General features: G+C 40.3%; 2 protein-coding genes across 5 annotated transcripts in view; one reads left to right on the top strand and one right to left on the bottom strand.

Annotated features, from left to right (window-relative positions):
• Positions 1-34: 34 nt before the first annotated feature.
• Positions 35-7,988, top strand: LOC118409313 (solute carrier family 46 member 3-like). 3 transcript variants are annotated; one of them, XM_035810252.1, is made up of 8 exons: positions 35-256; positions 1,841-2,727; positions 3,352-3,452; positions 4,093-4,231; positions 4,821-4,904; positions 5,334-5,490; positions 6,433-6,488; positions 7,096-7,988. In XM_035810252.1, the coding sequence occupies exons 2-8, from the start codon at positions 1,887-1,889 to the stop codon at positions 7,206-7,208; spliced, it is 1,491 nt and encodes a 496-aa protein (XP_035666145.1). In that variant the 5' UTR covers positions 35-256; positions 1,841-1,886; the 3' UTR covers positions 7,209-7,988. The 3 variants fall into 3 exon arrangements, with proteins under 3 accessions (XP_035666145.1, XP_035666144.1, XP_035666146.1); XM_035810251.1 differs by having other exon boundaries at positions 36-248; positions 1,839-2,727; XM_035810253.1 differs by having other exon boundaries at positions 36-248; positions 1,839-2,727; positions 6,433-6,544; positions 7,096-7,223.
• A 177-nt stretch (positions 7,989-8,165) lies between these two features.
• LOC118409314 overlaps positions 8,166-15,027 on the bottom strand; it is a 41,075-nt gene continuing 34,213 nt past the window's right edge. For both annotated transcript variants that reach the window (XM_035810255.1, XM_035810254.1), the window contains exons 2-4: positions 9,578-10,146; positions 9,024-9,340; positions 8,166-8,776 (exon numbers count right to left, since the gene is read on the bottom strand). In XM_035810255.1, coding sequence (XP_035666148.1) covers positions 8,229-8,776; positions 9,024-9,340; positions 9,578-9,990 — 1,278 coding nt within the window. In that variant the 5' untranslated portion in view covers positions 9,991-10,146 and the 3' untranslated portion in view covers positions 8,166-8,228. The remainder of the gene's footprint in view (positions 8,777-9,023; positions 9,341-9,577; positions 10,147-15,027) is intronic.

Consider the following 15,027-nt stretch of genomic DNA (forward strand, 5'->3'; position numbering starts at 1 on the left):
TAGTATATTCCACACGTCATCTCGCGCCACCCCCTGACCTGTCTTTCCGTCTTTTACAGCTGCAGTACACAGATCACATGTTGTCACCAGGTGTCCTACATTACTGCGTCACACCTGCGGTGTGTCTGGTTATTGACGTTATATAACCCTTTGCCACTGGTGCCATAATTTTGATGAGAGGAGATCTTGTAAGGCGCGGACGAGTCTCTAGATATTGCTCGGGGCCGGGATAACGTTATAACGTTCAGAATCAGAGGTTAGTAGTTCGCTGCTAACTGCAGTGCATTGTGCAACTGTTGGTTTTTAGCTTCCGCTTATAGCTCACGCGAGCTAACGTTATAAGCGGAAACTAAAAACCAACAGTTGCACTGCAGCTAGTTCGCTGCATTTTTTTTTTACCACAAACCAAGGAGGAGGTTAAACTCCTTGCACAAACTTGACAGTTGTAGAAAATTACCCTTCACTCTTTGTTTAAAATTCCTGCATGTGTATTTATGAGTTCGATAACATCAGCATATGACGGTGTAACATTACCATTGTATCACAGCTTCATGAATACATGGCGACAAATTTATAAGATATATTACTATCTGTTCGGAAGTCACATTTGTCGTTTGATGTATAACACTGACTTTTCACAATTGATGTCATTTGCACCATATTTGGTTTCAACTTATAATCATGTTGCATGTCAGTCTGCTGAAATCCAATGATTTACGAGCAAGCACTGTCACCAGAGATTCAACTTATGATATGATTACAGTAAGTCTGAGAGTCTTTCTCTGTTACCAAGGAACTTTCATCTTAATTTCCTACGATTATCTGTAAAAAATTAGCAGTCTCCGAGCATCCGTATCAGCCAAATAAAAAAAAAAAGAGAAGAATTTGGCAAAATAGGCACAAATAAGTTGCCATGTGATTTCAGTCAGTCTTTTGCAGTTTATCCAGCTATCACCGGCTGGCCAGTTCACTGACCTACTTCTATGCCAATATTAATTAACTATTATTCCTAACAATAGTAACATGGCCATAGTCCCTACTTGTGCACACAACAAAAGTGTTTTGCATCACGTGCACAGGTACCAAAGTCCCCTTTTATTATTTGGCCCAGGTGGAAGTCTGGTAGAGACTATGAATATAGTACAAACATTTGTGGTCAACTTGTACAGAGGCTCGGTCACCGCTTCAAGTATGCTTGCGCAAGATGAAAGATGAAGGCCCTTGGCTTGAGGCATGGTGGTATTATGCAAATTAAGACTGTATGATAAAGCGAGATGGTGGAGATGAGAGCTGTTTAAAGTCCGTCATCTTTGACCTTAATATGTACGTTACATTAATGGTGAAGCTTTAGCCTGACTTACTAGTATAAGATATAATGTAACTTATGTAAAGCTCTAGACTGACTGAATCACACTTCTAGTTCTATGATCCAATAAACTCTTGTTAACAGTGAGAGATTAATGTGACATGGGCTAGTAGACAGGGCTCGAAATACTTTTTGCAGGAAACTTTTGAAATTACCTACTAGTACACCAGGGAATTGTTAGAGCTCTTAACTGCTCTGGAGTTTTTGTCACAGCACAACATGCAATCCAGTGTCATGATCAGTGATTACAAGAATTCTATAACTTAAGTCTTGCAATGTTAGAGTCAGTAATTATAAGTGTAGCCTGTTGATATGCATGTTGTAAAATTTCTTAGTATGTCAGTGCTCCAGCTCAAGAAGAATTTCACAGCATGAACTTTGAAATAGGAATTTGCAGGTATTCCTTACAGTATGATTTCATTTTGTTCCCAAGTAAACGTGATAATTATTGATGATACCTTTTCTGTCTCTCAGAATTTTTCTTTAGGAACACGCACAGTTTACATCCAGAAGAACAATCATGGCAGTTTCTGTGTTTGCCTGGCTGCGGAAGTACCTGACCGTAGAGCCTGTGATGCTGCTGTACATGACTGGTGCATTCCTACAGTTCCCTATACAGCAGCAACTGGTCTACCAGAAAGTCTGTGTCCAGACCTACAATGACACCGTACTCTGCAGCAACATAAGCGCACATGAAACAGAGGAAAAGTTTGTGGAGACAGTGGCATCTGGGTATCTCCTGTACCTGAACGTTGCAAATGTCATCCCTTCGGTGCTGGTCCTGTTCTTCCTCGGATCGTGGACCGACAAGTTTGGACGTAAAGCCGCAATGGTCCTTCCCTCCATCGGAGCCATGATAAGTGCTTCAAACCTCATTATTCAGTCATATTTTGTCTATGCTGCAGTACCTTACCTCTTCATTGGGTCCATCGTGGCAGGCCTTACAGGAGGCTACGCCTGTGTCCTGATGTCCACCTACACGTACATAACAGATGTAACAGACGACACCATGCGCACATGGAGGATCGGCATCGTGGAGGCCATGACTGGTCTGGGGGCAACTATTGGCTCCGCTTTGGGAGGAGTCATGGTGGACCAACTTGGCTTCATGTGGGTTTTCATCCTGTATCTTATCTTGAATATCATTTTGATCGCCTACGTTGTGCTTTGGCTGAGAGAAACGGTACAGAAGAAGCCAGAAAACATCCAGGACCAGCCAACTGGGAAGGTAAATGGGCTGCTCAACATTGAGAACGTGAAGATGTGGGGGAGAGTCATTTGTAAGCCGAGGGAGAAGAGAGGACGACTTCACATCGTTCTCCTGCTCTGTGCATTCTTCATTAGCATCATAATTTTCATGGGTAAGTCCATTCCACCAACCATCTGTTTTGAGACTTGTTATGATAGTAAACAAATTGGTTGTGGTTTCAAAGGTTTACTGCCAGTAACAAATGTGTCATGTCTCCTTTCCATATTCATCATCCTAAAGCATGATTATCAATATAAAGTAAAGTGAACACTATCATGATGTATGAGGAAGAGGTTTACCAGCAATTGAAATTCTTTATTGATAAAACACAACAATACTGTACAATGCTACAATAATATTCACTGATGAAAAGTTAGATTTTTGCCTCATTAAAAACAGTCTCAGGTATTATTGTAATCAGTTGTAGTGTTTGTAAGTTTGTCCTGGTGTGTGTCCATAGTTAGTGCCAGCTGCAGGGAGAAATGTGGTAATATGATACAAAGAGAATGGGATGTCTGATTTGGCTCTGCTCCAATGTTGTAGACAGGCAGGAAGTGATGAGTCAGGAGTACATGAACACAGCTATATCTGCATAGGCATTAAAGACAATGCATTTAGAGTTTGTTTACTTTTTTGTCTAGCATATAGCACACCTAGTTATTACTAGTTAAATGCTGTTTTATGAAAAGATGATATAGCCAGCATTACCAATTTATTGAACCCCCCTCCATCTCAGGCTGGAGTGACATAGGGTTCCTGTTTGTGAAGTACCAGCTGGGATCACAGTGGAGCAGCACCATGTATGGGACCTTCCTGGCTGTCAGTGGAATACTGGCAGTAAGTGAAACTTGATATGCTAAGTATTACTGCTACCATAGTACTACTGCATTATGCTCAGCACATAAATTTAGGAAACTTAAATTTGATCAGTCATGTCTCTGTTATAACTTTGTTTAGTATTATGTATCATCGGAAAGCTTATTAATCACTCTTTATTATTTACATGTCATGATCTGACACTCAACGTTCAAATATCAGAGCTCAGAGCATGCAATTGTATTAAAAAAAGTAGCTGATAGAGTACAGTAATTTTCCTGACAATACAGTGTCTGACATAAGTAAGGCGATTTCGGCCCTTTTTTGGATGACCCACTAACAAAATCAGTCAAAGTATTATCACAAAAATCTTAAAGCAAAACACAAATCAATGGCTTTCTAACAACATGTCACATAATGCTAATCATTAAAGATCAAGGGACATGTGGTCAAGGAAAGTTTCAGGATTTTTTTTACAACCAACTCACATGCATAACTAGCCCTGGTGCATAACTCCTAGTTTTGAAATGTACAAATTTATCATAGCAAATAAGGTTAGCATAGTAAAAGTTACTTCCCTGGACTGTTTTTGTATGACTATGAGTTAAGATTTGGCAGCAGCCATCCTACTGATCATTTCCCTTTTCATTGCCATGTTCAGTTCTTAGGACTTTCACTGTTCCTACCGTTGCTGTCACGTTTCCTGGGGGACACTAAGCTGGGCCAGGTGGGCATGCTGTCCAGAGCAGCCAGCAACATCATGGTTGCCTTCACTACAACTGTTTGGATGCTCTTCCTAGGTATGTGTATATTGTGTCAGACAATACATGTGCATGTATCTGTCCTCTTATTAAGAATAGCAAAATGCTATACCTCTTGGCAGAAAGGTGGTCCAGAATGTGCACTGGCTAACACAGATTTTGTAGCACAACTGTTATTGTTGAAATTTGATCACAATACAAGCACACCTAACTATAAAGTAGTAGTTGAACATGTAAGGATCATATGTGATTGTCAATCATGTAAATCATGTTTAGATTGGTTCCTATAGTAAGACAATACCAGTAACAAATAATTAGTGTGCTTGATTGAAAACTTAGGGACTGGTGACAGTAAAGATGATTTACTGAATTGTTCCAGAAATGCAACAATACTGAGATGATCCTGTCACTGACAGTATTATTTCAGTACCAATAGTTTGCTAATGTTTGGTGGGGGTGATGAAGAGAATTACAGTGGGCAAAGTGGAAGAAGTTAGTTGGGGTTGTACCTGACATCCTTTTTTTGTACACATTCAGTCTGTGGCACAACACTTTGTCAGAGCTTTGCTTTGTGTCAGTAACTTTCACAATTTGTAAAGTTAGAGTTAATCGTGCGTTACCTTTACAGGTCCTGTAATTGGATTGTTTTCTGGGTTTGGTGCTGCCTCTTTACGATCCCTTTTGTCAAAGGAAGTTGAACCCACAGAAAAAGGTAATTCATATTTATTCACATACTATAATGTGTTGTACCTGTAAATCTTGAAAGTAGATTTGCTGCTTTGCAGTATTGTGGCTGTATCCTCAAAGTTTAACTATGAATCACAACACCATGTTTATAAAATATGATAAAGGACACTCTCAGCATTATCGTTTCAAAAGATATAAGAATAATGTACAAATTAATTTTGCCTACATGTACGACAGTCTTCTTGTTGTATCCATGCCTGAGTAGAAATCTAACGTTGGCAAACTGTCTAAAAAAACATGGAATTGTCTTCACACTCAAAGTCTGTGATATTGCTGTTCTAAAAAAAGTTAATATATGGCTATAGAAATACTGTAAATGCACAATGTTATAAAAGGGGACATAGTAAGCCATTGTACAAGTCATTAGATATTGATTTATTTGTTTGAACTGCAGGTGCACTATTTTCTGTGGTGGCATCAGTGGAGGTGCTAAGTCAACTGCTGGCCAGTGTACTGTTCAACAATCTGTATCCCGCCACCCTCAGCTTCTTTCCTGGCTTCTGCTTCGTACTGATGGGGGGAGTTATGATCATTCCTATGAGTATACTACAGTGAGTGAAGTTTTCATATTTCATGCTCATTACAAAATGCATTGTATCTAAATCTTAATCTGATTCTTATTGGGGCTCCTATTGGAATTAGAGGGTAGACCTCAGATTTCACAATAGTTTGGAGTAGGGCTGGGTATCGGTACAGCGTACTGGTACAAAATCGTTTTTTCTTATTGGACCGATCCAGAAAAAACGGACCTGAAAAAATTAGGCGGACCGGATGTTGGACCGATAAGAAACTTAACAGATTATTTTATCAGGCATTCACAGGTTTTGGCACTTGCAGGTGGAAGAAAATAACAAGAGTGAAATAGAGAACAGAGTTTATAGTGATTTCTACCAAGTTTTACAGCCAATCGTACAGAGGCAGTTAGTGTTGTATGATTTTAAAACGCCAGTGTAAGTCTAATACTCCACCAAACAGATTTCTTTGTAGTGAAATGGACCATTGGTATGAGTCTTACTGCATCAGGTCCAGGTTCAGGTCCGGACCTGGACCTGATCCTTTGGACCTGAACCGGACCTGGACCTGAATTTTCTGTACCGGTACCCACCCCTAGTTTGGAGAGTTATTTTTCCTTAATACAGATGTGATTGTTTTACTGTAATATTGGTTCAGCGCACCAAACTCACAAATATATATTCGACACAATGAAATACTTGTCACTTCCTCAATCCAAGGAGGTTAAACCTCCTTGCTCAATCCAAGTATTTTCACTGGGGTGACTGTGCTGTGATTGCTAAGCAACTAAAGATTTGATAGATGGCTCAAGAAAGGTCATAGATTTGTGAATTAGTTTTATTGTCTTTAGGTCAAACTTTCATATATTGCATAAAAATCCATAACTTAATCAAGAGTCACACGAATCCACACGGATGCATCATGTAATGGGCTGGGGTTTGAACGGTCAGTATGGATAACTGTGATACCTCATTGTCCAGGTGGCTTGAGATGGACATTAAGCGTACCAGGTCCTACTCCACCCTTCAGGAGGAAGGTGAGACCCCAGACGAGAAGCAACCGTTATTACGTGACAAGTGAAAGTGTTATGAGGTGACCATATGGAGTTGGCAAGAGCAGTTTGCATCTCTTTGTTTCAGTGGAGTTACTAACAAAAAGCTCTTGCATGTCTTAACAGTCCAGATCTCAAACTCCTTTGTAGTGTCTTATCTCTGCATGGACAGTAGTTTCCCCTAGTAGTCATAATGCATGAATGTGTCACTTCATGGTGTATTAAATGCCACCCTGACTTGATTATATGAATGACATCTGTGCACACATTTCATCTATTTCCTAGAAAAAGTTAGGGACCATGCCATGACGCATCACATGTAGTTTTAGAGTGCCCTAGAGGGATGTCATCCATATAATCACAATCAAATCAGTATGGCCAAAATTCTACCCTGTTGATAGTGTTGACTGTTTGTAATTACCTCACAAATAACTCACACTCCTTTCCCTCACTTTCACTGTCCCCAGTATTGCATGCCAAATGAATAACATGATGTAACTTTTAAAAAACACCTGTAGAGAGTCTGCAATGGAGAATAGTATTTATTTAGATGTCATGTTTAACTGATGATAGTTTATTTTGTCCACTACAGGAACTGAGTTGGATGGATCTCCTGATGTCAGACTATCTCAGGACTTACAGGCCTCTCCACAGTCCCCAGCACATCAACAATCTGAACCAGAAATATCCAATGTCACATGCTAGTGTCTAGAGAAAATGTAGATACCCAATATTTTGTGCTATAAATTATTTTGATTTACTTTTAAGCCCTTTATTTAAATGTTTGTTGTTATAAGTTTTAGCCAGAATTCATGGGTTGTAATTATTTTCACTTTTTTTCTTGCACTGTTATGATTTCTATCAGTATTTTTTGTATATTGGTGTAGAAGTTATTTCGTTACACCAGTGGCTATAATATAATCTCCCAAGCCATCAACCAATATGAATGATGTGGTGCATCTTTTGTAAACAATTACAGGGATTGTGGAAAAACAAAGGAACCACTGATGTTGTCTATAATTTGCGCCATATCAAGTCGTAAAGGCAGGCAACTGTATTTTTTACATTTCGATGAGAACAAGCCTATAATCAAGAAAGTGACCCTCTGATAATCAACTGTCTTACCCTACCAGTAGTCAACAGGGGTCATCAACCACTAAAATTGATGAGAAATGAGGCAAAATCAAAGATTGTTGAGACCATGTTTGATTGTATCTGCATCTGCATATATACCCCCAAATGACCCCGCGAGGGGCAAAAGTAGGGGGGGGAGCTGAGGCTCCCGGGTTAGGGCGGGCAGGCCGCCTGCCTGGCACGGAAGTGCTCAACGTTGGGAGCGCTTACAACCGTGCCAGGCAGGGCATTCCACTCGGGAATTGTGCGTGGGGAAAAAAGAGTGTTTGTAGATGTCGGTGCGTGAATATGTCGGTGCGTGTTGGTGCGTGCGATTGTATCTCAGCTACAGTATAATAAAATCTTACCATGACTATCATAATTGTGGTCGTCTTTAACATAGTAGGTAACTTAGGGCAGTCTTGTTCACAATTATCAGGTGCAAGTTTATTCTCTGAGAAAATGCAATCATAACCATTATATATATGCACAATGTAGCAGCAATATCTTTGTATTCTTGATAATGACTTGTATATCTATTCAATACAGGATTCTTATTGTTTTTGATAGCACTTTTTTTAAAGCACTGATTTGTGTAGTAAAGAAATCTTGTCATAGAGTCGCAGGTCCTTTTTTGGCAGATCCACTCATGTACTGTCTCAGCATCTTTGCAACATCCGGCGTGGCTTGGTTATATGCCATTAAGGCTGCGACATAAGTGGTGTTTATTGTCCATTTCCCCTCACTAGCATCCCATACCACATAACCGTCCAGTGCTCTGTTGGATCCAGGCTTCAATGTCTGAGACTTTGGTCTGACAGGCCATGGGGGCATTTTGGGGGTAGATAGGTTACTGCTTCCCTTCTCCACAACTAGTGCCCCGTTTTTAACCACAGGCGCGTTTCTACATGTGACAAGAAGGCGTGGGGATGCACAAGGTCCCTGCTGCTGAGTTTCCAGCTGTTGCGCCTCTGGAGAACTAAGATTGGCAATACCATACATCTCCGCTAGGCGGCGCTTTTCTTTTCCCACCTGTTGATAGTTCTGTTTGCGGTGGTACTTGCGGAAAGCGCCGAACGCCGGAGAGGCCGAGAGGTAACCCCCAACAGGGGACAGGAAGACGGCCTCCGCAGAACTGGGTCTTCGGATATCTTCTGAACCTGAAATTTGAATAAAAGCAGAGATCACTAAATCGGCACTGCAAATGACGATTCAAGGGTATACTTGAATCAAGAAACATGCACTACTTTTTATCCGATGAAATGTCAACTAATAAAAAGAGGTTCACAGTTTTATGACATTTTGCTAATTGAATTTTTTTTTAATTATTACTGGTAATTTAGAAAAAGAAGTCGAAATTCTTACGAAGCAGAAAGGTGACAAACATTATTAAAACGTCGTTTTTACCAGTGGTTTTCTCGGTGGGTGGTTTGGCGATGAGTTTTGACCTACTAGGACCACGTCTCGGTCCTGCTCTCTGCTGATCCGGCAGTCTGTTCGTCTGTACGGTTATCTTGGACAGGCCGGTTGTGGCGGGAACTTGTAGGGTGTTCTCACTGGTGCTGGCACCGGAGACGGAGTGGGCTTTAGCGGACGTACTATTCGTTGTCATGGAGACGGCGCCCTCCTCGCTGGACGGGCTACTGTATCGTTGTCTGTTTGTTGGCATAGGAACCGACGGATCCAAGTCGGGATCGGGAGTCTCCGTCATTTCTCTTGGTGTCCTGAAAACAGAACTTTACATATAACATCAGCTTATACTAGGGTCACGTTTTGAAACTGGCCCCGACTGGGTAGTGTGGGGGGATGAAAAGTCTGATAATACCTATGTACAAACACACAAAATGTAAAAAAAATGGCCAGGAGCATGATTTCTATGTATTTACCGATAAACATTTTATTTTTCACTCCCACAAACGAGAATACTCAAAGCTCCTGATCGTTCCTGACCATGTCCTTACCTTGTTATAGTTGACGCCGAGTCACCTACTGAGTCTCCATCCTCAGACATGACAGGACTCTCCATCAGCTCCTGTTCCCCCAGACACGTGTACTTCTGTCGGTAATCCCTCATGTATGATCCGACGTCATCGAAATGTTGAAAGACGTACTTTTCTGGAGTCGCACTGCCTTTTCTTCTGCTTAACAAATTATTTGGTTGCTTGTACTTCGTGAGTTTACCTGCCGATGTCTGTGGTTGTTTTCTCCTGGAGTGCGGGACTAGAGCCCACCCCTGTACGACATGTGCGTCACTGCGAGCTCGGAGGTCCGAACAGAAGCACAGTACGTCTTGGGACGGCTCGGAGTCTAAGAGAACCCGCACACAAGTTGTATCCGCCATGTTGGGAGGGGCTTTTTCGAACTGATTGCACATTTTGAATCCCTACCCCACTGAATTCCATCCGTTTGTCGTTGTAGTTATCACATCATCATCATCGCTAGACTGTACATGTACGTATAACACGACATTTTCTTATACGGGTTGTAGAACATCCTGCTAGCCTCGAGGCACCAGTTTTGTTGCATAGACCTGGAAAATCAAAACAGGTGTTTTGATAACATCATCATAGCATAGCATATAAACTAGGCATGTTGGTTTATGATGACTTTACTCGCGGTATCTTGTTCTCTTTTGTCAGTTGATGATGATGCCCACTTCTTGCCCTTATGTACAAGTATCTGAAATTCCTAGGACAAAATATTTTTAGATCTGCTAAAGTACCAAGGATAGCCACCATGAGACCCAAAACATATCCATAGACAAAATATTGTCACAATCCATCCAGAAGTCTTTGATGTGATGATCCGATAAAACACAGAAACACACACAGACAAGCACTCCCCAACTATACCTTCATTTTCACTAGGTAATAATATTATATACAGGGTAAATTCATACACATTTCCTCACAAGCAGCGCCGATGATTGCCTTCCTGTCAAAATGTCAGGCACTAGCTATAGGTAAAACTGAAAATAACAAAGAGGGTCATAAGTTGCTCTTAGCAGCAGTATATAGAACAGGTTGTCAAATCGAACAACTATTTCAGTATAAGATATTGCAACATATCACTGTAAAAACGCCAAGATCGACCATTTACAAAGTATAGGCACGTTGGAATGCACAATAAAACCTGCCGTTTCTAGGCTGAGAAATGTTATGGCAATACTCTATTCTAATCAATCACCAGTTCAGGACCCTCTGTGTTTGTACTTTTTGCCCTTATCGTCACACTGAGGTCACGAATAATTTCTTCGCGCGACACAGAACAATTTAGCAAACAGAATGGAAATAATCACCCTGACTAACGCTAGGCAACAAAGATCATTAGGAGACAACACCACATAGTGTACGTCGATAAAGGTTAGACATCCAAGTTATAAGACATGCCAAAAAGCAATTACTCAAGCAACTGGTTATGATTTTGGAAGCCAGACATTTCAGATAACATCCGTTTATCTTTCGTCAGTGACACTATATACTATATAGTATAGACGTAGACGAACGTCACTTGTTGCCTAAACACTTCATCAACACATATACACAGCTTGTAGCCAAAATATGGTGAGGGTTAACATTTGCCGTGAAGAGTCTTGTTTCTCTACATGGTGGTCTTCACTGTGCGCGCGCTCAGGCGCTCATAAATTGTAAGTTTCAAGCCCCAGTCATTATGGGTGAAGGGTGGCTAGGCTAGCGGACACGAGATCGAGACTCACGCGTTCGATTCCTAGTATTCCTGACTAAACGTTGTGTCCTTGGGAAATACTATTGGGGGCCAAGTGTTGCAAAATTACTTACATATAAAGACAAGGATTTCCTCATATATAATGCATCGATTAACACACTCATATATCTTCAGCTTTACACACACATATATATCTGGCAGGACAAACACATATATGTTCGTCTGCACACATACACATAACACATCGAAGCACACGCTCTTATATGTTTCTCTATACACATGCACATATACATGGTAGGACACACTCATATATCTTCAGCATTACACACACACATATATATGGTAGGACAAGCACATATATGTTCGTCTGCACACATACACATACACATCGAAGCACACGCTCTTATATGTTTCTCTATACTCATACACATATACATGGTAGGACACCAATATATATTTCAGCTTTAAAAGTACACACTCATTTGTTTCAGCTTCACACACACACTTGCGCACACAGACACACATATATATAGTATGTCACGTTCTTATATGTTTCGCTTTACACACACACACATAATTACGCACACAGACCCACTCACATATTTACATACATGATAACTCAGTCATAAATTTCTGAAAATTATTACTGTCACAAGCTATGGTCATGATTCTTTAAAGTAGAAAGCTCTTACTAGTCGTAAAGAATTGGCGTCGGCTTAGGTCCCCTGTTTTGTTTGAGAAATTGAAGGGTAGAACTCCAGAAATGTTTGACAAATCTTCATAACTATTTGTATGTTCATAGCTTAATAAGTGATGATGGATATAAGCTCACGCTACATATGCAAAGAATGATCTACTTTGCATAATTGTGTGACTTTAGAACATGAAGAGAGTGAGATTAACTTTAATTGGAAACTTTGCAAATAAAGACATCATCTGCAAAATTGGTGTGTGCTGCAAATCATATATACGTATATGTATCATATAATTATACGTTTGGGCTGCAAACACTCCAACCGTTTGTCTTTTGTCGTCACCAATGATCATAGAAAATATCGTCATGTTAGTCCAATGTTAAAGTATGCGGCAACGGTGTGGTGAGGACCAAGGTTAGCCTCTACCAGGCTTCGTAGATCGGTGGTCTAAATGTAGCAATTGGACAAATAGAGTATTACTACACTAGGGGAGTCAGCCGGCCAGAACAATCATTTCCTCCGTAGGTCGCAAGCTGTTCCCTAGCCGGCTGTACTTCTCTGGCCGGTTTACCTATATTTGTTCCATCCTATGGTTTTCCGGCCAGCGACCTATGAAGTCTGGTATAGACTAGACTGTGGTACCAAACTTGCATCAATGTTAAATGTTAAGCGGCGTCACATATATCTGTGCTACAAAACATAGACATATGTGCGTGGTGAAGCACATATATATATGTTTTGCAGGCAGATGTATGTGTAACTGGTGCAGCACATATGTCTGCCACAGGACACAGATATATATGCGCTTCAGCACACACATATGTCTGCGTGCAAAACAGATATATATGTGTGATTCACCACACATATATGTGTGCCGTTGAAAACAGATATATATGCACTCCACTAAGCACATATGTCTGTCTTCGACGGCACACATATATGTGTGTGGTGAATCATATATATATCTGAATTTGACGGCACACATATGTGTGTATAAAGTAACACATATATCTGTTCTTTGCAGCACACATATATGTGTGGAAAGTCATATATAAAAAGGAGTCGAACCCAATAATCCAGGATCTAGAGTTAGCTTTTGACTAGTTTTAGAGTACAGTAGACACTTGTGATTTTGTATCTTACACTGTTCTTAATCTGTTATGTTAATTGCAATTAGCCCACGGGCAAGAACTTGCAATTAACTTGTCAATATATAAATCTCTGCTATTTTTGGAACATGGTTATGTGATTTAAAAATATATCTGATAATATACTATCACCGATATCTTCTTTAATGCACTGGCTCGCCCATCCATTCCAGCCGATTGGGAGTCGCACTACTCTCCAAGTAGAGGTTAGGCTCCAGCTGTTTTTTTAACGTTTTTTGGTCGTTTTTTATCGGACTCTCTATTTGTATCTTGTTAGGGTTTGACAACACAAGATACAATACAAATTAGAAAGCCCGATAAAAGCTATTTAAAAAAAGGTAAAAAAAAAACAGCCGGAGCCTAACCTCTGCTTGGAGAGGCCTGCAAGTTCACGGAAATATTCAACTTGCTCCTGCTAGCCTTTACTAAGGTGCCGTTTGCATATATTATATCTGTGCTACAACACACAGATATATGTAAAGCGGCGTCACATATATCTGTGCTACAAAACATAGACATATGTGCGTGGTGAAGCACATATATATCTGTTTTGCACGCAGATATATGTGTGACGGGTGCAGTACATATATGTCTGCCACAGGACACAGATATATATGTGCTTCCGCACACACATATGTCTGCGTGCAAAACAGATATATATGTGTAATTCACCACACATATATGTGTGCCGTTGAAAACAGATATATATGTGCTCCACTAAGCACATATGTCTGTCTTCGACGGCAAACATATATGTGCGTGGTGAATCACATATATATCTGTCTTTGACGGCACACATAATGTGTATAGAGTCACATATATATCTGTTCTTTACAGCACACATATATGTGTAGAAAATCATATATATTTGTAATTTTTGGAACATGTATATGTGATTTACACACATATATATCTGATAATATACTACTACCAATCTGTTTTTTAATGCTCTGGCTCGCCCATCCATTTCAGCCGATTGGGAGTCGCACTACTCTCCTAGCAGAGGTTAGGATCCGGCTGTTTTTAAAAACTTTTTTTCAGTCGTTTTTTATCGGGCTTTCTATTTTGTAGTGTATCTTGCAATGTTGTTAGGGTTTGACAACACAAGATACAATACAAAATAGAAATCCCGATAAAGATGACTAAAAAAATGTTAAAAAACAGCCCGAGCCTAACACTGCTTGGAGAGCAGAGACGCACGCGGTCGCGCTGAATCTAGGACCCAATTGTGTGTGTGGTTGTTTGTTTGTTTGTTTGTTTGTTTGTTTGTTTGTTTGTTTGAATCATTGTTTATTCATAAAAGCTCAAATCGACCTACAGGCCTGCAAGTTCGCGAGAATATTCAACTCGCTCCCGCTATCCTTTACCAGGCTCCTAGGATCGGTAATCAGTAGTCTAATAGTAGAAATTGGACAAATAGAGTTAATCTTTAGTACATTTCAGCCGATTGGGAGTCGCACTAATCTCAAGGCAGAGGTTATGCTACGGCTGTTTTTTTAAACGTTTTTTTTAGTCGTTTTTATCGGACTCTCTATTTTGTATTGTATCTTGTATTGTTAGGGTTTGACAACACAACATACAATACAAAATAGAAAGCCTGATAAAAACTATTTAAAAAAAGCTAAAAAAAACACAGCCGGAGCCTTACCTCTGCTTGGAGAGTAGAGACGCACGCGGTCGCGCTAAATCTAGGACCACACGGGGGAATTGCTTGTGTGTTTGTTTGTTTGTTTGTTTGTTTGTTTGTTTGTTTGAATCATTGTTTATTCATGAAAGCTCAATTCGGCCTGCAAGCCTGCAAGTTCACGGGAATATTCAACTTGCTCCTGCTAGCCTTTACTAAGGTGTCGTTTGCATATATTATATCTGTGCTACAGCACACAG

The sequence above is a fragment of the Branchiostoma floridae genome, chromosome 2 (genome assembly GCF_000003815.2).
Source record: "Branchiostoma floridae strain S238N-H82 chromosome 2, Bfl_VNyyK, whole genome shotgun sequence".
Taxonomy (NCBI): Eukaryota; Metazoa; Chordata; class Leptocardii; order Amphioxiformes; family Branchiostomatidae; genus Branchiostoma; species Branchiostoma floridae.

Bases quoted from the DNA above. Each gene is read 5' to 3' on its own strand.
- LOC118409313 (XM_035810252.1), top strand. From the start codon at position 1,887: ATGGCAGTTTCTGTGTTTGCCTGGCTGCGGAAGTACCTGACCGTAGAG. The intron at 3,453-4,092 runs GTAAGTGAAACT...TGCCATGTTCAG, and splicing joins CTGTCAGTGGAATACTGGCA to TTCTTAGGACTTTCACTGTT. The intron at 5,491-6,432 runs GTGAGTGAAGTT...CTCATTGTCCAG, and splicing joins ATTCCTATGAGTATACTACA to GTGGCTTGAGATGGACATTA.